This window comes from Anomaloglossus baeobatrachus, chromosome 4 (assembly GCF_048569485.1).
Source record: "Anomaloglossus baeobatrachus isolate aAnoBae1 chromosome 4, aAnoBae1.hap1, whole genome shotgun sequence".
Classification (NCBI taxonomy): Eukaryota; Metazoa; Chordata; class Amphibia; order Anura; family Aromobatidae; genus Anomaloglossus; species Anomaloglossus baeobatrachus.
This window is the reverse complement of record NC_134356.1, coordinates 150,231,184-150,259,050: the sequence shown is the minus strand read 5'-3', so window position 1 is coordinate 150,259,050 and position 27,867 is coordinate 150,231,184. Positions and strand designations below refer to the sequence as shown.

The 27,867-nt window shown below is 46.5% G+C and overlaps 1 protein-coding gene across 6 annotated transcripts in view; it reads right to left on the bottom strand.

Annotated features, from left to right (window-relative positions):
• TENM2 (teneurin transmembrane protein 2) overlaps nt 1-27,867 on the bottom strand; it is a 4,009,156-nt gene that overhangs the window by 386,541 nt on the left and 3,594,748 nt on the right. For all 6 annotated transcript variants that reach the window (XM_075344552.1, XM_075344547.1, XM_075344548.1 and 3 more), the window contains one exon: nt 549-845. In XM_075344552.1, coding sequence (XP_075200667.1) covers nt 549-845 — 297 coding nt within the window. The remainder of the gene's footprint in view (nt 1-548; nt 846-27,867) is intronic.

The window sequence follows — 27,867 nt, the reverse complement described above, 5'->3', positions numbered from 1 at the left end:
CTGCCCCTGTATAAGTATCTGTATGGAGAAGGCTGTCAATCAAACTGTACATGAAATGTAGACCCAATTCTCACCATGGAGCTCAGTTGTTATAACTTATAACTCTATAGCATGCTGCTTTCAATTCATCTAATGTGTTGTGTTTAATGAGAACCTATCAGCTTAGTCATACTGCCCAATTCATGAGCCACAAAAATTAGAGACTGACTCTGTTATTGCAGCCATGTATGTTTCACTTTTAAAACACAATTTGGATTGGTGGCTAGGGATGATGTAAGTAGGATGACTAGTCCTAGACGTAGGTGGCCATTGGCTTCTTCCTATCCCTCTCGCCAAGACTGACAGGCCTTTAATTATACACAAACATAAGGAGAGACCGGTCAGTATGTTTCCTCTGAAACACTATAGGATTTCAGAGTGAAACATACATGTCTATAATTAAAAAAACAGGTCTCTGATTTACAGTATGCTGTGCACAGTTCAGGCAGTATGAATTAGCTGTCAAGTTCCCTATAATTAATGCATTTTTATCAACAAGCACCTCTTACCTTTTCAAGATATGTATAACTCCATGTCTTTCCATCTGCAAAAGCACGAGAAATAATTCTCCCCTGTTTATCCATCTCAGTTCTTTCACTCATTGCTCCACGTTGAAGTCCAGATAAGCGACCATTGAAGAAATAAGACACATTAACAGGTGCAAGTCCACTGCTTGGAAGCCATAAAAGTGGTCGCCCCAATTGATCATAGACAATTCTTAGAGTAAACTTCCGATGATCATCATATATTTTTTCTGTATGAGAATTTCTGTCGAAATCAATTGACAACAAGTTTCTCCCATGCACCTAAAAAAATAAATATATAATTTTGTATTTTTAAAATTAAATATTTGGTTATAGGGTTTGTTAGTATTTTTTCTCTTATGATAGATAAGGTCCAACATAAAGTACTGTATTTTGGTGTTTGCATAAACTCACACTACAAATCTTATCATGAAATCTTTACCTTTATTAAACAAGGGAGGACAATTTAGCTGATTAGTCCTAATAAAATTGTCATTCTGATATTTGGATAGAGATAGGGGGTTAAATAGGTTTTTGCTACGTTAAAAAAAATCAAACAACTACAAGGTTGATATGCCCCAGTACAACTGCTTATACTTTTATTGGCTGACTAGTGACTTCATTTTGGCCTGCTGTATTATGTGTCGAGCATAGTGGTGTCACTATAACAGGCTCTTATTGCACATTTCAGGGATTTAAACTTTAGCAAAGGAGAAACTGAAGGATTCCAAAGGTAAGTATACTTACAATCCTGGGCATTTTTTATTCCCAGAATACCCTTTATTATCAGGGTTTTATTCTAGTGATCTCATTGCTGTTATGATGTTGTTATTTGAAATGCTGACCTTATCCTCACTAATGATGTATTAAACATTGCACATTAATAGGTTTTTCTAAAGCTGAACACTGAATCCCACTCAGTCTTTAGTGATATTCTCAAATCAAAAGATAATCTGCTCTTCTCTCTAGTCTGCTGGGGGATGTTGTATTGTACTTTAATTTTACTTCTACCTATTGCTTTTCAATGGAAAGTGTTTTACAGTCGTCCTTCTTGAACACACTTAAATATAGCCTCCTGTAACAGTTTCATAAAAGGATACATACACATTATTAAGGAGAAGAAAGCTTATGAGAGGTTGTGCTTACTTAATTGAGCATTTTCATTGTGATATGTAAAGGAAGTAATGTTGCATGGTATAATTACAATGTCATATTAATTATATAGGGAACCAAAAGAAAAAAAACTCTAAACTCCTACTTTTGTTAAGAATATTAATCGCCACATTATGGCTAAACAGTCTTAACGCTGATCTCCCATTTTCTAGTATATACACTGACTAATGGTTTTATTTAACACACTTGTGGTACAGATTCATTGCAAACTTAAGAGATTTAACATTAACATTATGTATTTTTGTTGCCAAAAAATGAATTAATTAAAGCCAAATTTCACATGAATGATATATATAAAGGAAAAAATAACTAACAAAGACCAAAGATGCTGTTAGGTCTGGCCATAATACAGATGCAATACAGCCATGTAAAATTTGCTCAAGGCTAGGTTTACAGTATATCACAAGAGACTGTGTACCCCTCACATTTTATTACATATATTTCCCTCCCCAGTGTCATGTGACTCATCAGTGTTACACTCTCTCATACAGGTCAGTGGAAGTTCAACATGTCACCTCATGGCAAAGAATTCTCTGAGGATCAGAATAAAACAATTGTTTCTCTACATAAAGATGGCCTAGGCTATAGGAAGATCATCATGAAACTGAGCTGCAGCATGGTGACCAAGCTCATACAATGATTCAACAAGTCAGATTCCACTGAGAACATGCCTAGCCATGGTCGACCAAAGAAGTTGAACGCCTTTGTCTTTTCAATATAGGTGTGCGAGTGCTGTCAGCAATGATGCAGAGGTTAAAGGGGTGGAGGGTCACTCTGTCAGTGCTCAGACTATGTGCTGCACACTGCATTAAATTGGTCTGTGTGGCTGTCGTCCCTTAAGGAAGTCTTTTATAAAGATGACGCACAAGAAAACACACAAACAGATTTCTGAAGACAATAAGACTAAGATCATGGATTACTGGAAATATGTCCTGTGGTCTGATGAGACCAAGATAATTTTTTTGCTTCAGATGGTGTCAAGTGTGTGGGGCAGCAAGCAGGTGAGGACAACAAAGACAAGTGTGTCTTTCCTACAGTTAAGCATGGAGGTGAAAGTGTCATGGTTTGGTGCTCCATAAGTACTGATGGCTGCGAGAAGGGAACAATGAATACCAAAATATATTGTGACAAACTGAAGCAGAGCATGATCCCCTCCCTTCCGAAATTGGGCCACAGGGCAGTCTTGCAACATGATAATGGACCCAAACACACCTCAAAGACGACCACTGTCTTTCTAAAGTTACTGAGAGTAAACATGTAGGATCCCCTGATGACACCAGTGTATGTAAAACATGTCGGGGAAGACATTAATACATTTTAATTAGGTAATGCAGTGATATCCTTCTTCAGTGGCGTAACTACCGCGGTCGCAGCGGTCGCCATTGCGACCGGGCCCGGGCGGTTTGGGGCCAGCGGGGACCCGGCAGATCAGCAGCCAGCTCCTCTCAGTGAGAGAGAAGCTGCGCTGATCTGTCACAGTGCACGCGCCCACTATATGACCCGCTGCCGCCCCCGACACCGGGCCCTCCTGCCCGATGTCAGCGGCGGCACCGGGGCCCCCCTCCCCCGTCACCGCGCACAGTAATAATGAAGCATAGAGCGGCCGGCGCCGCTCTGCATCATCATTCTCCCCCTGTGCCTGCGCGGTGACGTCACTCCTGTGCGACTGCTGTGCTGAGTGCACAGAGCGCAGGGAGGGAGGACGCCGACCGCAGCACTGGGAGAACGAGGAGAGGGGAGGACGAGCAGCAGTGGAAGGAGGAGAGCAGGGAGTACAGCAGCAGTGGAACAAGGAGACGTCAGGACAGAGCAGCAGTGGAAGGAGGAGTGCGGTGAGTACGTGTTTTTTTTTATATATATATATATATAAGTGAGTACACGGTGGTCAGAGGCCTGGAGTGGGGAGGCTGCATTATACTGTACATGGAGGCCTGGGGTGGGAAGGCTGCCTGATACTGTACATGGAGGCCTGGGGTGGGGAGGCTGCATGATACTGTACATGGAGGCCTGGGGTGGGGAGGCTGCCTGATACTGTACATGGAGGCCTGGGGTGGGGAGGCTGCATGATACTGTACATGGAGGCCTGGGGTGGGGAGGCTGCATGATACTGTACATGGAGGCCTGGGGTGGGGAGGCTAACTGATACTGTACATGGAGGCCTGGGGTGGGGAGGCTGCCTGATACTGTACATGGAGGCCTGGGGTGGGGAGGCTGCATGATACCGTACATGGAGGCCTGGGGTGGGGAGGCTGCATGATACTGTACATGGAGGCCTGGGGAGGCTGGCAGCATTATTATAGATGGAGGCCTGGGGAGGCTGGCTGCATTATTATACATGAGGCCTGGGGAGGCTGGCTGCATTATTATACATGGAGGCCTGGGGAGGCTGGCTGCATTATTATACATGGAAGCCTGGGGAGGCTGGCTGCATTATTATACATGGAGGCCTGGGGAGGCTGGCTCCATTATTATACATGGAGGCCTGGGGAGGCTGGCTGCATTATTATACATGGAGGCCTGGGGAGGCTGGCTGCATTATTATACATGGAGGCCTGGGGAGGCTGGCTGCATTATTATACATGGAGGTCTGGGGAAGCTGGCTGCATTATTATACATGGAGGCCTGGGGAGGCTGGCTGCATTATTATACATGGAGGTCTGGGGAGGCTGGCTGCATTATTATACATGGAGGTCTGGGGAGGCTGGCTGCTATATTATACATGGAGGCCTGGGAGGCTGGCTGCTATATTATACATGGAGGCCTGGGGAGGCTGGCTGCTATATTATACATGGAGGCCTGGGAGGCTGGCTGCTATATTATACATGGAGGCCTGGAGAGGTTGGCTACATTATTATATATGGAGGCCTGGTAAGGCTGCATAATAAACATGAAGGACACCTCTTAAACATTGAATATAGAGGTGTAATATACATAGAGGTCTATGAGGCTGCATTATACTGGAGGTCTATAGGGCTGCATTAAAATGGAGGTCGGGGGGGGGGGGGGTTGTATAATACAAAATGAAGGGACACCTTATACATGGAATATAGGGGTGAATTATACATGGAGGAGTATGGGGCTGCATAATACCATCTGAAGTTTTATGGGGTTGTGTTATAATACATATAGGACTATGGGGGCTACATTATAATATATGGAGGACTATGGAGGCTACCTTATACACGGACTATGGAAGTGCATTATAAGACATGGAGGACTATGTGGTGCAGTATAATATATGGAGAACTATGGGGTGAATTTTAATACATGGAGAACTATGGGAAATGCATTATAATTGAAGGGCTACTTTATACATGGAGGATTATGGGGGTGCATTATCATATATGGAGGGCTATGTATCTGCATTCTAATATATGAAGGGTTATGTGGGACCCTTTATACAATTATTTGGAAGGCTATGTGGGGGCTGTTATAGTATTTTGAGAACTTTATACAGGGGGGACAAAGATACAAGTATGGGATGGAAATGTTTTGTGCTGAGGGAAAAAGGCTCTTTCCCTCAGCAGCCAACTTTCCCATGCTCTGCTATACATCTCTCAGCACCCAGCTTTCCCATGTTCTGATATACATCTCTCAGCACCCAGCTTTCTCATGCTCTGATATGGGAAAGCTGGGTGCTGAGGACAAGCTAAATATCAGAACATAGGAAAGCTGGGTGCTGATAGAGGGATTTCAGGGTGCTGTGGGTGAGAGCCAAGTGTCAGCGTCATTATCCTGTACCCCGAGTGTCAGTGTCATTATCCCCTACCCCAAGTGTCTGTGTATGTGGAGGGGGGGCCCAGGTCTAAACTTTGCACCGGGGCCCATCCAACTCTAGTTACGCCACTGTCCTTCTTACTATTGATAAATACTGCAGCATGCTACTTGACCACTTACTATAATCTCTGAGATATATCAGAGATTTGGAATTCACCTCAAAGCATAGCTGTTTAAGAAGGGTTTTTTTTAGGATACTGATCACTGCACTAGTGTTTTAATAACATTTTCAGTGTATCCCCTATGAATATAATTTAAATAACAGTTAAATATTAAGTAGTCGTTAGTTTAGGTGTCTAGTTGCTTCAGACAAATTATATGTAATACTAGCTGTAGTACCCGGGATAGTAACTGTCTCTCTGTCTCTCTCCCAGTCTCTGTCTGTGTGTCGATGCCTGTCTCACTGTCTGTTTCTTTCCTTGTCTGTCTGTTTCTATGTCTCTGTCTGTATTTGCATCAGTCTATCTGTCTCAATCTCTGTATCTGTCTGACTCTCTCTCTCTGTCTCTTTGCCCAGCTGTCTCTTTGCCCGGCTGTCTCTTTGCCCGGCTGTCTTTTTGCCCGGCTGTCTTTTTGCTCGGCTGTCTTTTTGCCCAGCTGTCTCTTTGCCTGGCTGTCTCTTTTCCCGGCTGTCTGTTTCTAGGTCTGTCTCTTTCCCGGGCTGTCTCTTTCCCGGGCTGTCTCTTTGCCGGGTTGTCTCTGTCTTTCTCTATCCGTCTCACCACCGACATCTTTTTACCTCACACATAAGCTTCGTTTACTAACAGTTTATTTTGTTCCTATAGCAACCACTGACAGTTGCTATTTATAACCAGGAGCTCCCAGCTTCATTCAGATTAATGGAGGCAGGATTTTTGTAGAGTAACTGGAAAGGACGGGGTTACATTTTCCCGCCCAAACATAGTCTATGACAGTCATGGCGAACCTTTCACATGCCGAGTGCCCATACTGTAGCCCTAAATCCAATTTTTTTTCCGAAGTGCCAACCAATCCTATTATGTAAAGAATTGATGTTAATCTTACCTTTGCAGTCTTCTCTTCTCTTCAGCAGGGGGCATCACGCTCATGCCTGCTTACCACACATTGAAGCTGAGCCCCTGCCCTTTCCAGACACAGCAGTTGGATTGATCTTTCTGGAAAAAAATTGCAGCATATTAGACAGAGATTTTAGCCTGGAATACAATCAGATGTCACCCTGTAATCCACATCTACATTTCAAAGTCTGAACATCCTGAAATCCCATAAAGACGTACGAGTGGCTCCCCTCCCCCTTCATTGTGTAGTTATGTCCCCCTTCCTGGCCACTTCCTGGTAAACATGTCCCCGATCCTGATATAGATTTCCTACATTCTGGTATATTTATCCCCATCATGGCCCCATCCTGGTAAATGTCCTCCATCCTGGTAAATGTTACCCATTCTGGTATGTTCCCCCATGCTGGTAAATGTACCCCATCCTGACATATTGCCCATCCTTGTAAATGTTCCCCCATCCTGGCATGTACCCCATTCCTGGTAAATGTTCCCAATCCTGGTTAATTTACCCCATCCAGGTAAATAAAGGCATGCATGTTTCCCCATCCTGGCATGCATGTTTTCCTCCATCCTGGCATGCATGTTTTCCTCCACCCTGGCATGCATGTTTTCCTCCATCCTGGCATGCATGTTTTCCTCCATCCTGGCATGCATGTTTTCCTTCATCCTGGCATGCATGTTTTCCTCCATCCTGGCATGCATGTTTTCCTCCATCCTGGCATGCATGTTTTCCTCCATCCTGGCATGCATGTTTTCCTCCATCCTGCCATGCATGTTTTCCTCCATCCTGGCATGCATGTTTTCCTCCATCCTGGCATGCATGTTTCCTCCATCCTGGCATGCATGTTTCCTCCATCCTGGCATGCATGTTTCCTCCATCCTGCCATGCATGTTTTCCTCCATCCTGGCATGCATGTTTTCCTCCATCCTAGCATGCATGTTTCCCCATCCTGGCATGCATGTTTTCCTCCATCCTGGCATGTATGTTTTCCTCCATCCTGGCATGCATGTTTCCCCATCCTGGCATGCATATTTTCCTCCATCCTGGCATGCATGTTTCCCCATCCTGGCATGCATGTTTTCCTCCATCCTGCCATGCATGTTTCCTCTATCCTGCCATGCATGTTTCCTCCATCCTGCCATGCATGTTTCCTCCATCCTGGCATGCATTGTTCCCCATCCTGGCATGCATGTTTCCCCCCCATGCTGGCATGCATGTCATCCCCCCCATGCTGGCATGTGCGTTCCCCCACCCCCACCCCACGCTGGCATGTGCGTTCCCCCACCCCACACTGGCATGTGCATTCCCCCACCCCCACCCCACGCTGTCATGTGCATTCCCCCACCCTGGCATGTGCGTTCCCCCATACCCCACGCTGCCATGTGCGTTCCCCCACCCTGCCATGTGCGTTCCCCCACCCCACCCCCACCCCACGCTGCCATGTGCATTCCCCCACCCTGGCATGTGCATTCCCCCACCCCCACGCTGCCATGTGCGTTCCCCCTCTCCCACCCCCCGCTGCCATGTGCGTTCCCCCTCTCCCACCCCCCCCGCTGCCATGTGCGTTCCCCCTCTCCGACCCCCCCCCCCCCCGCTGCCATGTGTGTTCCCCCTCTCCCACCCCCCCACTGCCATGTGCGTTCCCCCTCTCCCACCCCACGCTGCCATGTACGTTCCCCCTCTCCCACCCCACGCTGGCATGTGCGTTCCCCCTCTCCCACCCCCCCCGCTGCCATGTGCGTTCCCCCTCTCCCACCCCCCTGCCATGTGCGTTCCCCCTCTCCCACCCCCCCGCTGCCATGGGCGTTCCCCCTCTCCCACACCCCCCCGCTGCCATGTGCGTTCTCCCTCTCCCACACCCCCCCTGCTGCCATGTGTGTTCCCCCTCTCCCCCCCCGCTGCCATGTGCGTTCCCCCTCTCCCACCCCCCCGCTGCCATGTGCGTTCCCCCTCTCCCACCCCACGCTGGTATGTGCGTTCCCCCTCCCCCACCCCACGCTGCCATGTGCATTCCCCCTCTCCCACCCCCCCCCGCTGCCATGTGCATTCCCTCTCTCCGACCCCCCCCCGCTGCCATGTGCGTTCCCCCTCTCCCCCCCCCCCCGCTGCCATGTGCGTTCCCCCTCTCCGACCCCCCCCGCTGCCATGTGCGTTCCCCCTCTCCCACCCCACGCTGCCATGTGCGTTCCCCCTCTCCCACCCCACGCTGGCATGTGCGTTCCCCCTCTCCCACCTCGGGCTGCCATGTGCGTTCCCCCTCTCAAACTCCACGCTGCCATGTGCGTTCCCCCACCCCATGCTGGCGCTGCCGCACACGAGTTAAAAAAAAAAAAAGCAGCACACAACTTACCTGCACACGCTCCCCCGCTGCGCGCTGCTGGGTCCTCAGTTCCCACGCGGCCAGCAGACGGCGCCGGCGCCGCTCTCTGACGCTCCTCCGTCTCCTAGGTAACACACTGCAGCCTGGGAGAGGAGGAGTGTCAGAGCGAGGAGAAATGTCTCCTCCGCTCCAACACAGTTTTGATTTGCCGGCGCGACTGCACTAGCAGATCAAAGCTGCAGGGTCGGGCGACAGCACGCGTGCCACCAGAATGGGCTCAGCGTGCCCCTGGTGGCACGCGTGCCATAGGTTCGCCATCACTGGTCTATGACGTTCCCTGAGTCACATGGAGTGTCTGTGCAAAATTTCGTGATTGTACATGCGACGGTGCAGATTCCTTTAGCGGACATTCATACACACATACACACACACACACACACACACACACACACACACACATACACTCAGCTTTATATATTAGATTGATTGACCCTACGCTGACTACAGAATGATAACCTTTAATCTGGAGTTAGAGGGCAAACCAAATTTCCACTGTTATACAAGCTGTACACTGACTATTTGTCCCATGAAAACATAAAATGTTTACAAAAATGTGAGGGGTGTACTCAATTTTTCAATAGACTGTACATTATATTTGGGAATTACTTTCAGTTGAGCAAGTTACATTTATCCATAAAATGATTGACCCAGACATAGGAACATGCAATCAGTACTAATACTGTTGTACATATCTGCTATTGAGTTCAGCTAAAAGAAAAAAAAATATATGCTGGTACAGTGCTGTATATATATATATATATATATATATATATATATATATATATATATACATATATATATATATATATATATATATATATACACACACACACCGGTACATACTTTTTATCTATTTATGAAATACAGTATATGCACAGGATGGCATAAATATGTCTTCGCACATCCTATCAGACGCAAAGGTGGAGGTCCTTTCTAAGGGCCTCTCCTTCTCACTGACTAAATCTTTTCATTATTTTTCAGCTGTGAAGGATACCTACATTTTTGATAGGAAACTAACTTTGAAGAAACTTTATACTAAAGGATGTTGGTTCTGGCTTGGAGAGCAACGCTGAGTGAGAGGCCTGAGTGAGAGGCCTTACAAGCTTTACAGGGACTTTTGGAGAAACAATCCCCTTACCCTTCAGGTAAATTTCCCTGCTCTCTATTGCCCAGATCAATGAGTTTTCCCTCTTTGTCCGTCTGCTGAGCTGTGGATATATTCACAAGGCTGGTGGTAAATGACCTGAAACAAGTGAGCAGTAGACGTAAAGATGACAATCTTACAAAAGCCAAAGAGATTCTCTTCATGAGCTTCAGAGTTTGGATGATGTGGTCATTAAGGCTGTGAACAACCAACCTCTATGAAAAAGAGGCGTTCGAACAACTGTGGGACAAAGTGACCTATATCAAACTGACATAGAATCCCTTTTCATCCGTCTCGAGTGAGCTACAGTGTATTGTGAATCAGGCCCACAGTTCTGGTCTGATAGATTTCAAATTGCATGGTCTGTTGTTGAAATATCCACGTATCCCTAAATTTTATTTTCTCCCAAAAATTCACAAAGATGCTGTCAACCTATCCGGAAATCCGATCGTGTCTGGTACAGACGAGTTATGTGACCCAATCTGCAAGTTTGTTGATTACCATCTCAAACCTTTAGTAGAAACACTCCTATATTTTGTTAAGGACACAACGGATGTCCTAAATAGGCTTGACGGTATCTTTGTGGATGCTGGTGTACTTATGGTTACTACAGACGTGGAAACGTTATATATGTGTATTAAACAAGTTTGCTTTTCTTCTGGGGACCACCAGTCGGGATGATGAGTTGGGAGCTGATTTTTGAGCTACTCAGCTTTGACTCACAATTTTTTTGTTTTCAAAGACATTTTTTACTAATAGAAGTGTGGAACCGCGATGGGCGTACCCTGTGCGCCATCATACGCCAACCTCTTCCTGGGTTACTGGGAGAGGATGGTTTTTGGTGGCGACGGCGCATTAAGTACTGCCTATGTGCAGTACTCATGATGATATTTTATTTTTGTGGCAGTGCACGGCTGAGCAGCTTGACATATTCATGACTGAACTTAATCAGAATATATTTAACATCAAGCTTATACATAAGTAAAGTTCCACTATGATTGATTTTTTAGACATCAACATCCAAGTCGATGAGCAACAGTTGATTCAGACCGATGTGTAATGCTTGACTACAGCAATAAATTCATATCTACATGCTAACTCTGTGCATACACCACGTGCCATCCCAACCGGTCAGTTCCTCAGAATTTACTCGTCTAAGGAAAATTTAGAACAACAGTGCAAAATTTTCAGGGAGAAATTTAGGGAGCGTGGATACAGCAACATGTCAATAAAAAGAGGCTATTTAAGGGCAAAGAACATGCCCAAGGAATAGCTGTTACAGTACAGGGGCAGGCTTGATGGATATGATTCTAATGGCCGTTTCATTGGACTATATAACTATGAAAGGGAAAATATGAGAAATATACACAAGAGGCATTGGCCCATCCTTAAGTCTCACCCCATCCTAGCTCCCTTGTTGTCTGACACTCCATTAATGACCGCAAGACAATTGTCTAACTTAAAAGACCTCCTCAAGAGCTACTATATCCCCCTTAATCCCTTTAGATCCATGGATCACATCCATGTTTGTTACTCTTAGGCCCCTTTCAGATGTCCTTGTTTAATCAGGTACAAGCCACACGCATCGGTATGGTCATACGTGTTTCACACGTGTGACATCTGTGTTTGCATACGTGTGACATCAGTGTGACACATACCGGAGAAAACAAGGGTCTTTGAAATAAAATGATGTTCTATATTCACCTGTATCCAGTGCTGTTTTCTTCGGATCTGCTGCCTCCTGCTTCTAAACCCCGCTCACTATATTCATTAATTATTCACTGCACTGAAGACCTGTAAGCCAGAGCATTGCGGTGACAGCATCGGGGACAGCATCGCCAGTGACAGGTGAGTATCCAGAAAGCAGTGTGCGTGCAGTCACGTCCAAGAGGTCATTGGAGATCCCACTGAACTCTGATGACATCCTGATGTCACCCCAGCGACACTTGTGCTACAGCGGGTGTCACCATGGTGACTTCACGGGTTCATCAGAGCTCATTGGGAACTCCAATGATCTAATGGACGTCACTGCACACACACTGCTTCATAGTTTTTAAGGTTGCAGGGAGACTCTAAGGCGGGCTTTGCACACTACGACATCGCAGGCCGATGCTGCGATGCCGAGTGCGATAGTGCCCGCCCCCGTCGCAGCAGCGATATGTGGTGATAGCTGGCGTAGCGAAAGTTATCGCTACGCCAGCTTCACACACACACTCACCTGCCGTGCGACGTCCTTGTGGCCGGCGACCCGCCTCCTTGTTAAGGGGGCGGGTCGTGCGGCGTCACTGCGACGTCACATGGCAGGCGGCCAATCAGAGCGGAGGGGCGGAGATGAGCAGGATGTAAACATCCTGCCCACCTCCTTCCTTCCGCATATCCTACGGAAGCCGCAGTGAGGCCGGTAGGAGACGTTCCTCGCTCCTGCGACTTCACACACAGCGATGTGTGCTGCCGCAGGAGCGAGGAACAACATCGGACCGTCGCGTCAGCGTAATCATGGATTACGCCGACGCTGCACCGATGATACGATTACGACGCTTTTGCGCTCGTTAATCGTATCATCCAGCCTTTACACACTGCGATGTCGCATGCGATGCCGGAAGTGCGTCATTTTCAATTTGACCCCACCGACATCGCACCTGCGATGTCGCAGTGTGCAAAGTGCCCCTTAGTCCATCTAGTTCAACCCGTAGCCTAACATGTTGATCCAGAGGAAGGCAAAAATAACCCAATGTGTCAAACAAGCTCCAATGGAGAAAAAAATTCCTTCCTGACTCCACATATGGCAATCAGACTAGTTCCCTGGATCAACACCCTGTCATAAAATCTAATATACATAACTGGTAATATTAAATTTTTCAAGAAAGGCATCCAGGCTCTGCTTAAATGTTAGTAGTGAATCACTCATTACAACATCATGTGGCAGAGAGTTCCATAGTCTCACTGCTCGTACAGTAAAGAATCCTAGTCTGTGATTATGATTAAACCTTCTTCCTCAAGACGTAGCGGATGTTCCCGTGTTCCAGTCGCAGGCCTAGGTGTAAAGAGATTTTTGGAAAGGTCTCTGTATTGTCCCCTCATATGTTTATACATTGTGATTAGATCCCCCCTAAGCCTTTGTTTTTCCAAACTAAATAACCCCCAAGTTTAATAACCTGTCTTGGTGTTGAAGCCCACCCATTCCTCTAATAATCTTGGTCGCTCTTCTATCTACCTGTAAGATTATGCTATTTATAACCTTCTATACTTTTGCCATCAAGAAAAGCATCCATTCCTCTCTTAAATTCATTCAGTGAGTTGGCCATCACCACTTTCTCAGGAAGAGAGTTCCAGAGCCTCACTGCTCTTACCGTGAAAAACCCTCTTCTATGCTGATGTAGGAATTTTCTGTCCTCCAATCAAAGAGAATGCCCCCTTGTTCTTGTCATAGTCCTTAGTACAAACAGATCATGGGAGAGATCTCTATATGGCCCTCTAATATATTTGTACATATTTATTAGGTCTCCCCTAAGTTTTCTCTTTTCTAGAGTAAATAGACCTAATTTTGATAACCTTTCTGGGTATTGTAATGCACCCACTCCATTTATTATTTTAGAGTGCTTGCTTGCTGAATACTGACCTGTCACCAGTGATGCGGCGATGCTGTCCCTGACGCTGTCCCCAGCGCTGTCCCTGCAAAGCTCTGGCTTCCAGGTCCTCAGTGGAGTGAATAATGAATATAATGAGCATGGGTCAGAAGCAGGAGGCAGCAGAGCAGAAGAAAACAGCGCTGCATACAGGAGAATATAGGAAATCTTTATATTTCAAAGACCTGTGTTTTCTCCGGTACGTGTCACACTGATGTCACACAGATCACATCAGTGTGCAATCCGTGTGACAACCGTGCTGCCAGAGAAAAAACTGACATGTCTCCTTGTGTGTGCGGGGTCACGAGAGGTTACATGGTCCGTGTAAAAACACAGCCATGTGAGTAACATCATAGAATAACATGGGTATGTGTGCCATCCGTGTTAAAATCGGATGTTACATGTACCTGAAACACGGACATCTGAAAGGGGCCTTACGGGCATTTTCTTGCCTGCGCCAATGTCCTTCGCTGTACTACCTTTAAATCCTCTGACAGCCTTTGAACTTTTTCCATAAGGCATTACATTTCAAGTAGTACAAGCTAGGTCATCTTTTTTGTGATGTGCACTTGCACCCTGACCTTTGTGGGGCTCACCTCACGTGAGCTCCACATAAGGGTCAGGGAGCATGTTTGGGGCATTGGTGAAGCAAGAAATGTGGAAGATTCCACATTATTAATAACACTTCCCTGACATTTTAAATCTCACCATGGATGTGACCCTGGTTCCCGAAGGATTTGAGGCATTGATGCCATATGTTCTGTCCCCACTTAAAGGTGATTGAAGGCGCGTAGTTGTGGGATGGCGTGAGAATCTTACATTCGTTTTTCCTATAGGTGAGGCAGACATGACCAGAGCGCTCCAGAGTTAAACATGCACATGCTGAGATGAAACAATGGTGGTTTATTTTCTCTAAAGGTTAAGGACAAGCATGAGTACAGTGGTCCAAGTACCTGGCATTGTGGTTATCTTGTGATGATTGTTTCTGGAGCCACTACGGTCAGAAGACTTTGCTTCCATCAGCTCCAATAAGGGGTGTTATTCTCACGATCTCTGGCTGGTAACTGAACATGCCAGGAAGTGATGTAAGAGGAGCAGCAAACACTCCCATGGGCTGGACGAAAAGAAACAGAGGAGCCGAAAGATCTGACCAGTAGATGGCATCAGAGACAAGCATGAAAAACATTAAATAACAGTTTTAACTAAAACAAGTAAGAACAGCACACCATACATTAGGGGGATTAGGGGTGGGAACCTCAAAAACCATCTTGCACAATGCGAGATGAAATGTATAGTGACTCTTGACACATTGGTACCTAAGGGCCTTAATGGGCTCTTACCTTTGCCTTTTTCTTGTGACTGCCTATATTTTTCTCTCTTTTTTTTCTCTGTTTTTTCTCTTTTTTTCTTGTATTTTTCTGACCCATGTTCCCCGTTTTTTGGTATTTTTATTATTTTAATAGTATTTTTTCTATTTTAAATCTTGTTATTAGATTTGACCACATCATTTGGACAAGAATTACTATGCACCAGCGACATGTCATCTGCCGGCAAGGATAAAATCAATGATAAAATTGACTCATACATCATCATGTTTGTCATCTCTCAGCCCTGCTGTGGTGCTATTGGCTCCTTTGGGTTTAAAATATATTGCTATTAAATTTGATTATGCACGTTCCATGTTGTATAATTATAGCATACTTGCTGTATATGATTATGTGGCGCCCCTGAGTGTCAGGTGCCACAGGGTACTACAACTAACCCCGAGTTCCTGGAAGACCAGTACCGGTAAACACCACAACACACACATAATCCACGCCCTTTTCCCTAGACTGGGTGACAAGCTAGAGATGGAACTGATGGATGGCCACCTATTGGTCGGGACTTATCCAATCCACTAGTCAGAAACCTGGGAGGAGGAGGGGCTAGTCAGTGACGTGATGGGAGACGGACATCTTGCCAGACATTTAGTCAGTAGACGTGAAGTAAGTAAGACGTTCAGTCAGAAGTCAGTACACAGACGGAAAGTGTAAAGTGACTGAGTTAAAAAGGAGTACGGTTGCCAGAGAGAGTAGGTTACAATTACTCACTGGACCGCGCACCGACGGGGTACAGAGCCCTAGTTCAGAAATACGCTTCAGGCTCACCTGATAAGAATCTACCCGGTGAGGGGACCATCAAGGACCTTACCGACATCAGTGTCCGGGACACTGCAACAAAGAGGGAACCTTGGAATGGGGACAGAGGTCCGACCCCCAAAGAGGTTCAAGCTACCTGCCATACGGGCCAGGACTGTGAAACTGGAGGGGACCCCAAAACTCTCCACCCACGGGGACCCACCAACTACAAACAGGTGCAAGGAAGTAAAGCTCACCGGATCACTACACTGGCACTGGAACAAAGAGAATACCGGATTGGTAGAGACCAGCATCAGTCGGGTTGCAGACACTCCAAACCAGTGAGTAAAGCACAAGTTAAAACGCAGCCCCTGTGTTGTCTGAATTCTTCCTACACCTCTGCATCTATATACTACAAGCACCATCATCCTCCCCTGGGGCCTAGCTCTACTTGTGGAGAGCCATCACATCTAAGCTGCCTAATACCACCAGCCCCAGCAGTGAGAGACTTTGCAGCGGCGGCTCTCCCGATATAGCCGCATACTGCAAGTGGCGTCACGAAAAACACTTTGTTTAATTTTTATTCCCTTGTACAAAACCCCCCCTATAAGCGACCCCCAGGGTTACGGAATTGGGCAACGGCCACCCGTGATATGTCCCAGTGAATACAAGGCCCGGGACCAAGTACCCCAAAGCCCTGGGGTGTGTCAATTACCTCATTGAGGTCCAGAAATTTGCCCAATGTCACCATTTATTGGCAGCTTCATACTATCATTTACCTGTATGTCTCCTATACTGCCACTACTGACTATTGTGTGCATGAACCGCATTTTTTTACATTTTTACTCCTTTGTTCTCCTGTCATCATATGTAACAGCCGACCTCATCTTGGCTCTCTGGCTCTCTGTTGCTGACCAGATTCAATGCCCCCTCTCCCTCATATCCTCCCCTGCACCCTCCCCACATTACGTACTCTCCCCTGCCCCTGTGGGCTGCTATCTGTGTGCTGCTATCTGTATGCCTGTAGGTGGTCTTCTCTTCCTGCCCTGTGTTAAGGCCCCGTCACACTAAGCAACATCGCTAGCAACATCGCTGGTAACGAACAACTTTTGTGACGTTGCTAGCGATGTTGCTGTGTGTGACATCCAGCAACAACCTGGCCCCTGCTGTGAGGTCGTTGGTTGTTGCTGAATGTCCTGGGCCATTTTTTAGTTGTTGCTGTCCTGCTGTGAAGCACAGATCGCTGTGTGTGACAGCGAGACAGCAACAACTAATGTGCAGTGAGCAGGAGCCGGCTTCTGCTGAGGCTGGTAACTAATGTAAACATCGGGTAACCAAGAAGCCCTGTCCTTGGTTACCCGATATTTACCTTTGATACCAGACTCCTCCGCTCTCACTGCCTGTGCTGCCGGCTCCTGCTCTGTGCACAGATAGCTGCAGCACACATCAGGCAATTAACCCCATGTGTGCTGTAACTAGGAGAGCAAGGAGCCAGCACTAAGCAGTGTGCGCTGCTCCCTGCTCTGTGCACATTTAGCTGCAGCACACATCGGGTTAATTAACCTGATGTGTGCTGTAACTAGGAGACTGGGGGCTGGTCACTGGTTGCTGGTGAGCTCACCAGCAACTCGTGTAGCCACGCTCCAGCGATCCCTGCCAGGTCAGGTTGCTGGTGGGATCGCTGGAGCGTCGCAGTGTGACAGCTCACCAGCAACCTCCTAGCAACTTACCAGCGATCCCTATCATTGTTGGGATCGCTGGTAAGTTGCTTAGTGTGACTGGACCTTTAGGAGCTGCTACGGGCTTATCAATAATAACAAGCCTGCAGCAGCATCACCTGCGGACACCGCTGACCTACTGCATCTCCAGATTATTATTACTATTCATAAGCCGAAAATCGTTCGGTCGCTGCTTTCATCACAGAACAAAGAGGGTGAGAAGACAAAACTGCAGGGGGAGAAGAGCGTGCATTGTGGGAGAAGAGAGGGCATTAGAGGAGAAGAGAAAGCACATGGGGAGAAGAGAGTGCATGGGGAGAAGAGAGTTCACAGGGGAGAAGAGAGTGCACGGGGTGGCAAAGAGTGTACGGGGGAAGAAGAGAGAGCGGGGGGAGAAGAGAGTGAACGAGGGGAGAAAAGAGTGCACAAGGGGGATTGTATTATATAATTCCAGGTGTGTATACACTGTGTGTGTGTGTGTGTGTGTGTGTGTGTGTGTGTGTGTATATATATAATAGACACACACATTTATCTACAATGTGAGCAGAATTATTAGGCAAGTTGTATTTTAGAGGATTTGTTTTATTATTGCTCAACAACTATGTTCTCAATCAACCCAAAAGACTCATAAATATCTAATCTTAATATTTTTGGAAGTTGGAGTGATTTTTTTTAGATTTGGCTATCTTAGGAGGAAGCGTGTTCGGCAAAAAACGCACAAAATAACTGCCCATGAATTGAGGAAAATGAAGCGTGAAGGTGCCAATATGCCATTTGCCACCATTTTGGCCATATTGCAGAGCTGCAATGTTACTCAAGTTTCAAAAAGCACAAGGTGTGCCATACTCAGGGACATGGCCAAGGTAAGGTAGGCTGAAAAACGACCACCATTGAACAAGAAACATAAGATAAAACGTCAAGACTGGGCCAAGAAATATCTTAAGACTGATTTTTCAAAGGTTTTATTGACTGATGAAATGAGAGTGACTCTTGATGGGCCAGATGGATGGGCCAGAGGCTGGATCAGTAAAGGGCAGAGAGCTCCACTCCAACTCAGACGCCAGCAAGGTGGAGGTGGGCTACTGGTATGGGCTGGTATCATCAAAGATTAACTTGTGGGACCTTTTCGGGTTGAGGATGGAGTGAAGCTCAACTCCTAGACCTACTGCCAGTTTCTAGAAGACAACTTCTTCAAGCAGTGGTACAGGAAGAAGTCGTTATTGTTGAAGAAAGACATGATTTTCATGCAGGACAATGCTCCATCTCATGAATCTAACTACTCCACAGCGTGGCTGGCCAGTAAAGGTCTAACCTGATCACCTGATCTGAACCCCATAGAGAACCTGTGGTCCCTCATAAAATATGAGATCTACAGGGAGGGAAAACAGTACATCTTTTGGAACACTGTCTTTGAGGCTGTGGTGGCTGCTGAACGCAATGTTGATCGAAAACAGATGAAGCAACTGACAGAATCTATGGATGGTAGGCTGTTGAGTGTCATCATAAAGAAAGATGGCTATATTGGTCACAATTTTTGGGGAGTTTTGTTTTTGCATGTCAGAAATGTTTATCTCAAAATTTTGTGCAGTTATATTGGTTTAACTGGTGAAAATGAACAAGACAAGTGAGATGGGAATATATTTGATTTTTATTAAGTTGCCTAATAATTCTGCACAGTAATAGTTACCTACACAAACAGATATCCTCCTAAGATAGCCAAATCTAAAAAAAAACCCACTCCAACTTCCAAAAATAACAACCTTTGATATTTATGAGCCTTTTGGGTTGATTGAGAACATAGTTGTTGATCAATAATAGATAAAAAAAATCCTTTAAAATACAACTTGTCTACAATTTCTGCACACGGTGTGTGTATATATATATGTATATATATATATATATATATATATATGTATATATATATAAAAAAAAAATAATATATATATATATATATATATATATATATATATGTATACACACATACACATATATACCGTATTTTTCGCTTTATAAGACGCACTTTTCCTCCCCAGATTTTGTGAGGAAAATGGGGGGTGCGTCTTATAAAGCGGTAGCGGGGGGTAATCCTGTCTGAGGCGATCGGGCGGCCGGGTGCCTGTGGCTGCATGCAAGCGGCCGGGTACCTGTACTTGCGTGCAGCGGCAGCCGGGTATCCGTGGCTGTGTGCGGGCGGCAGCGGGTGCTGTGTGGGGTCGGCAGCCGGGTACCTGTGCTTGCATGCGGTGGCAGACGGGTACCCATGGCTGTGTGCGGGCGGCAGCCGGGTGCTGTGTGCAAGCGGCAGTCGGGTGCCCGTGCGGGCGGCAGCCGGCTGCCGCCCTCACACAGGTACCCGGCTGCCGCCCTCACACAGTCACTCAGCTGCCGCCCGCACACAGCCATGGGTACCCGGCTGCCACCGCACGCAAGCACAGGTACCCGGCGGCTTGTACGAAGGGTGGGCGGGCAGCCTGCTGGCTGCCACTCTGTGCATGCGGGGCGGGCGGCTGTGCAGCTTACCAGTTGTCCGCGGTCCCACTTTCAAATGATGGCGCCGGTGGAGCTCTTGGATGAGAGCTCCATCTGCGCACGCGCTGCTCCGGGAGTCAGCGCGTGCGCAGATGGAGCCCTTGGATGAGAGCTCCATCTGCGCATGCGTCGCTCCGGGCGCCATTACTTGAATCGGGACCGCGGACACACTCCACCACTGAGCCGTCGCCGCCGCTCCCACCACTGAGCCGTCGCCGCCGCTCCCACCACTGAGCCGTCGCCGCCGCTGCCACCACTGAACTGGGACCGCGGACACACTCCACCACTGAGCAGTCCCTGCCACCACTGAGCAGTCGCCGCCGCTGCCACCACTGAACCGGGACCGCGGACACACTCCACCACTGAGCAGTCCCTGCCACCACTGAGCAGTCGCCGCCGCCACTGCCACCACTGAACCGGGACTGCGGACACTCACTGCACCGGCCTGCTGAACGGCTCACCCGCCACGGCTGCCGCCACCACGGACCCCACGGATCCTGCCACCGCGGACGCCACCGCGCCTGCAACCACGGACGCCACGGCACCTGCAACCACGGACCCCGCTGCCACTGACCTGCCGCGCCTGCCAGCACAACCTGTGCCTCCTGTGACCCCGCTTCACCACCACTACTTCCCCCCTCCGGTAAGAGAACACTGGAGTATAAGATGGACCCCATTTTTCTTTTTTTTTACCTTTTTTTATGTCTAAGTTTGGGGTGCGTCTTATATTCCGGTGCGTCTTATAAAGCGAAAAATACGGTATATATATATATATATATATATATATATATATATATATATATATATAAATACACACATACACACATTTTATTACACAGGAAGATGTTATGCTTAGTTGAGCCGCAGGTAAATAAAGTGGGTAAAGAGCATAAAGTGATCATTTAAAAGGAACAAATGTTAAAAACAAGAAAAAATATACGGATGTTTTAAATCACAATACAGCACAGAATAGCTTTAAAAAGAAATTGGGATTTTGTGGTTAGACAACCTCTTTAAAGAGATTTTACCTTCCTATATGTTAAATGTAGCTCACTGAAAAAAAGCATAATATTTATGGACGTTAACTTAATGAAAGATCCAATGGCAGCATGTATTGAATAATATCCTCCTTAAATGACAATTAAGTGACCATAAACACCACAACCATCTGACTAGATGTTAAAACTAGTGATGGGCGAGCACAAAGATATCAAGGTTCGGTGGGACTAACCAGACTTAACAAAAAAAATCGTTTCCAGCACGGAATTGATCTTGGATTTCTGGCCGGAAGCCGGTCCCCATATAAGTCTATGGGGACCAGAATCTGGCACTTAAAATGGTGGTAGAATGCATAGGAGGATTAGAGAAAGCGCAGTATACTTACCAAGGCTCTGGTGGGCTGTAACTAACTGCTTTTGGGTTTTTCACTCTTCTTCCAGGGCCACTCATTAACCTTCATGCATATTCACTGCATTCCTCGCCCACCAAAAGTCCTAGCGTCTGTGATTGGTTGCAGTCAGACATACCCCCAGCCTGTGTGACAGCGTCTGACTGCTTGCAATCGCAGACAAATCAATCACCGATAATGGATGCGGCTAAAGGCTGCAGCCTCCAGCCGTGAGCTTGTCTTGGCTGTGTATCAAAATAAGATGAACCACATGCAGCTTTTTTTACTATTAATTAAATAAATAATTTTAAAAAACAGAATGCGGTCCCTCCCAATTTTCATACCCAGCCATGATAAAGCCTAAAGCCGAGACAAGGGGTCTGGTGTTCACAGGCTGGGGAAAGCTGTGCTTATTAGACCACCCTGCCTAAAAATAGCAGCCTGTAGCTGCTCAGGATTGTCACATCCATTAGATGTGACAATCTGGAACTTTACCCAGCTCTTTCCGACTGCCCTGGTGTGGTGGCAGTTAGGGTAGTATGGGGTTAATAACAGCCCACAACTGCCACTAAGCTCTATATTAGTAATGAGAGGTGTTTATGAGACCCCCATTAGTAATTTGTAAGTGAAAATAAATAAAGATAGACACCATAAAAATCCTTTATTTGAAATTACATACAAACCCCTGTCACCAATCTATTAACACCTAAAGCACCCAGGTCCAACGTAATGTAAATGAGGTCCACGATGATCACAGCTCTGCTACATTTGGAGGCACAGCATGCAGCGATAGGACAATGACCACCAGCTGTGAGCTTTATGCAGAGACTGAGCAGTGATGACACTCAGGTTATTTGTGGTCACAGATGGAGGTTCCCACAGTCTTTACCTGTGATCACAGGTAACCTGACCTCAAGTGACTTCTTTAAACTCAGTGACCTCACCTCAGCTGAGGTCACTGAGTTCACAGAAGTGCATCTTCTGGCAGAAAACAGCTGTTTTTTGCCAAGAGATGCAGATTTAGTGCTCAAATGTTTACACTATATTGCTGCACCCAATCTACACCTTTTGGCAAAAATTCATATTACTACAGCATCATACTGCCTGCGGTTTTGATACGTTTTTTTGCCAAGAGGTATAGATTGGATGCAGGAATATGCTGTTGAAATTTCAGCACCAAATCTGCATCTCTTGGCAAAAGATGCAGTTTTCTTCCAGGCGATGCAGGTCTGTGAACTTTACTGAAGTCACCTGAGGTTAGGTTACCTGGGATCACAGATGGAGGACAGTGGGAACTTCCAGTTGTAAACGGAAATAACCTGAGTGAAATCACCGCTCATTTCAAGGCTCAGTCTCTGCCTGAAGCTCCCAGTGATACAAAAACCAGGATAATTGTGGTATACTCCGCGCTGCTGTACAAAGAATCACTACAAATAATAAAAGCAATGGTGATGGTTTATTTTACGCGTTTTGAAAAGATATCCCCTCTTCTTCCTCAGGAAAATCCACAGATCGGTGGATTTTCCTGAGGAAGAAGAGGGGATATCTCTTTGAAATGCGTAGAATAAATCATCACCATTGCTTTTATTATTTGGAGTGATTCTTTGTACAGCAGCGTGGAGTATACCACAATTATCCTGGTTTATGTATTGCTTCTGCCTTTGGCACGTGGGATCGGCTGCAGCTGTTATATGTCTCTATACTGGCTGTGAGTCTCACAACCTTTCCATGTGAGTGTTTTTCCTATTAAAAAGTCACCATATTTTACACTGGTAAGACCCTATTGCACTCCTTATATCTACAGTTTTTTTATATCTATGAAGCTCCCAGTGGGCAGTCACTGATCTATGGCCATGCGCTGTGCCCTTAGATATAAAAGAGCTCGAATTGTCGTGGGACCTCGTGTGGATTTCATTGGATCTGGATGCTTTTTGGGTTAATAAATTGGTGAAAGAAGGTGTTTTGTATTTATTTCAAATAAAGAATTATTTCAGTGTTTGTGGTTATTTTTGTTTACTTACAGATTAGTAATTCGGGGGTCACATAATTGCCTCCCATTCTAGGGCTTAGCGGTTGCTGTGGGTTTTTATTAACCTCTTATTACCCCGATTGCCATCACAACAGGGTAATTGAGATGAGCCGGATAAAGTTCCGGGATTGTCACATCAAGGGTGCAGGCTGCTATTTTTAGGCTGGGGGGGAGCAATAAGAATGGGTGTTCCTTGCCTGAGAATACCTGCCCCAGGTGTCAGGCTTTATCATGGCATTTTTTTTAAATTATTTTTTAAAATAATGAAAAAAAAATAAGCAGCATCTGGTTCCTCTTATTATGATACACAGCCAAGATAATCATATGGCTCTGGGTTGCAGCCTGTAGCTGTATGCTTTATCTGTGCTGGGTATCATAATAAGGGGGGACCCTATGACAATTTGTTTTTATACCACGGATATAATAAAAAGCAGACAGAGTCTGTTATTGCAAGCAGTCAGATGCTGTCACACAGGCTGGGGGCGTGTCTTACTGCAACCAATCACAGACACCAGAACTGCCAGTGGGCAGGGTAAGTAGCGAATATGTATCAGGCTAATAAGCGGCTCCGGAAAAACAGTGAGCAACCACGGAATCAGTTTCTGCCACACCTCGGTAAGTATAGCACGCTTGCTTTAATTTTATTTTTCCTTTATTTTTTTTATTTCCTGAGTTTCCAAATCCGGATCATTAGCCGTAGTTTCTTGAGAACGCCAGACCCGAGGGCGGCACCCAGATATTTTTGTAACCGCATGGATCCAGACTTTTACACTCCTGGTCTGCCCATCACTAGTTATAACCACGTGTTACATTTTATAGCATTTACACAATTCTTTTAACTTAGGTCTATGCAAACTTTGACTCACAGATTGCTGTTATGAGTGATTTGCTTTCTTTTTAAAAAGAACAGAAAAGTAAGGCACTTTCAGCTTAGCTGACCTTGCTATTGAGGCTATAAAACAGCCAATTAAATGTGCTCCTGATATGGCCATATAAAAATGGCCTTAAGTGGGCTTTACACGCTGCGACGTCACATCACTAGCCGATGCTAGCAATGTTGAGCGTGATAGAACCCGGCCCCATCGTACGGCCGATATGTGTTGATAGCTGCCGTAGCGAACATTATCACTACGGCAGTGTCACACGCACATACCTGCTCTGCGACGTCGCTGTGACTGCCGAACCGCCTCCTTTCTAAGGGGGCGATTCATTCAGCGTCACAGCAATGTTACAGCAGCGTCACTGAACTGCCGCCCAATAGAAGCGGAGGGGCAGAGATGAGCGGGACGAACATCCCGCCCAACTCCTTCCTTCCTCATTGCTGGCGGGATGCAGGTGATGTTCCTCATTCCTGCGGTGTCACATGGAGCGATGTGTGCTGCCGCAGAAACGAGGAACAACATCGTTACTGCAGAAGCAACGATAATTGGGAAGAGGGGGGCATGTCACTGATTAGCGATTTTGAACGTTTTTGCAACGATTCAAAATAGCTAATAGGTGTCACACGCAACGACATCGCTAACGCGGCCGGATGTGCGTCACAAATTCCGTGATCCCAATGAGATCGCTCTAGCGATCTTGTAGCGTGTAAAGCCACCTTTAGGCCCCTTTCACACATCAGTTGTTTGCCATCAGTCACAAGCCGTTTTCTCGATGGATCCGTCACAGATTGAGGCAAAACTGATGCGACTGATCCATTTTTCGACAGATCCAGATAGCTGGGGTATAAATAATAATTGGAGCATGATCAGTTTAAAAAAATACGGAATTTGTCACCCATTTGACAGATCCTGCGCCCATAGGCTTCCATCCTACCAAACGACGGACAGCGATGGATCTGTCGCTCTCCGTTTTTTCGACGCACACAAAAAACTTTACTTTGGCCGTAGTCTCCGTCAGCCGGACAAACCATTTTCGATGGATCCATTGAACAACGGATGACACGTGAGGCTATCTGTGGCAATCCATTGCTAATAGAAGTTGATGAGAAAAAAACTGATCTGGCGGCATCCGTCGCTGGATCAGTTTTTTTCAAAATTCAACAGATTATGACTGATGGCAAAAAACTGATGTGTGAAAGGAGCCTTAGGCAACAATTTGAGTTAAGCGATGTTCGAGTCGAACTGTTCGCCAATTTCAAGTGATTTTGGGGGGTGTTCGAGTCGTTTGACGAACTCGAACGATTTGCTTAAAATTTGGCAGTTTGAGTTACGTTCGAGAACGGTTCGATCACCAAAAACGTAACTGTAGCTTTTTACAGCTGCATGTTCAGGCAGCCATCGCTGGCAACCTGCGGTAAGCTGGTAAAAAGGGTAAATATCGGGTATCCAAGCAAAGCGCTTTGCTTAGTAACCCGATGTGTACCCTGGCTACGTGTGCAAGAATCCCCGGAAGCCACACAGAAGCACTTCCGTGTGACTTCCGTTGGATACCGCTGCAGTCTGTGTCTCGCTGCAGCCCCAGCCCCAGCCCCGCAGCTGCCCGCTCAGCAGTGTCCGCAGCTGCCCGCACTGTAATATGTCTGCAGCTGCCCACATTGCAGTGTCAGCAGCCATGGGGATGACAAGCGCTGCCATCAGGAGGTTAGTAAAGTTCCTTACCTGCGGTGATGAAGTGTTGCCCTCCTGACGTTAGCGCTGTCACTGTCTTCTATGGCCGCCGCTTGTCACATCTCCTCTCGCTGCCGACCCGAGACTGTGGCTAGCGGTGACATCACGGGCCGCTACCGATACTTGGTTTGTGAAGGCGGCGGTCATTGAACTCAGTGACAGCGCTGCTGTCACGAGTGCAGCAATCACCGCAGGTAATGTACCTCGCTAACCTCCTGACAGCTGCGCTCGTCATGCCCTGCAGTGACCTGGGCTGACCTATTGATGTTACCTGAGGTCACTGCACGGCTCTCCCAGCCAATATGGAACATTCTGTTTTTCTTTGACTGGGACATTGACTATGGTAGGGATATTCATGGGACCCCCTTGGCTTACACCAGACTTGGATTTGTTTTTCTTTCTAATAAATTGGTGAAAGAGGGAATGTGTTGAGGAGTGTTTTTTCAAATAAAAATTTGTTTGTCGCCTAATTTTTTTTTTATTACTGACTGGGTTAGTGAAGTTGGGTATCTGATAGATGCCTGATATCATGAACCCCAGGGCTTGATGCCAGGTGACATTACACATCTGGTATTAACCCCATATATTACCCCGTTTGCCACCGCAACAGGGCAATGGGATGAGCTGGGGTGAAGCACCAGGATTGGCGCATCTAATGGATGCGCCACTTCTAGGGCAGCTGCGGCCTGCTATTTTTAGGCTGGGGAGAGTCCAATAACCATGGACCTCCCTAGTCTGAGAATATCATACCCCAGCTGTCCGCTTTATTTTGGCTGGTGATCCAATTTTGGGGGGACCCCCACGTGTTTTTTTTTTAAAAATTATTTATTTAATTTAAAATAACAGCGTGGGGTGCACTCTGTTTTGGATTACCAGCCAAGGTAAAGCTGCCAGCTGTGGTCTGCAGGCTGCAGCCATCTGCGTTACCCTAGGGCTATCAAAAATAGGGAGAATCCCACGTCATTTTTTTTTTTTTAAATCTATTTAATTTTTTTGGCTAAATACAAGGCTATGCACCCCTTAGTGCCACCTGAAAGGCACCAAAGGGTACAAAATTACAAAATGCAGGAGAGTGGGACATTATGTGTCTTTCTGCCATTATAATGACAGAAAAGACTGATATGAAGTGTACAAGCACAGGAAAATCACTAGAGCGCTCTACGCTGTGAAAAGCAGTAGAAAATGGTACTGGAGTGAACATGTGACCGCCTCATGTAGGTTGAAGCTATGGATCCTGGGTAAATGTATGTATTTTCCCTGCTTCAGTTTTTTTGTGGTACGCAAAACAAAACGGAAGGCACACGGATGATAAACGGATGACATATGGACCGTATACAGAACAGAATGGAATCAGATGCCACACGGATGCATCCTTGAAAAAAACGGACCTTTTTTTGCGGACCGCAAAAACGGATCGGTCATGTGAATGTAGCCTTATTCTGATCTGCCATTTATAAACAGCAGGCAGAAATAAGTGAATAGCGCCCCCCAGCGTCAGAAAACCTCCGAGGTTTCAGGGGGTAGCTGAGACCCTGGAAATCATGATTCAGGCCGTTTTTTCCGTTCCACGCTCACGTGATCACCGGTATACACCGTATACCGATGATCACGTTGCAGTAAATGACAGCGCCGGTAAAAAATGATTTATCTCCCATCTGGCATGAACCAACTTCTCAGATGGGAGATAAATCTCCTCCCCGGTCCCCTCCAGTCCCACGTTGTCGCCAAAGTGCCCCCCAACCCCCTCCCGTAAATCCAAGATGGCCGCATGCACAGCAGC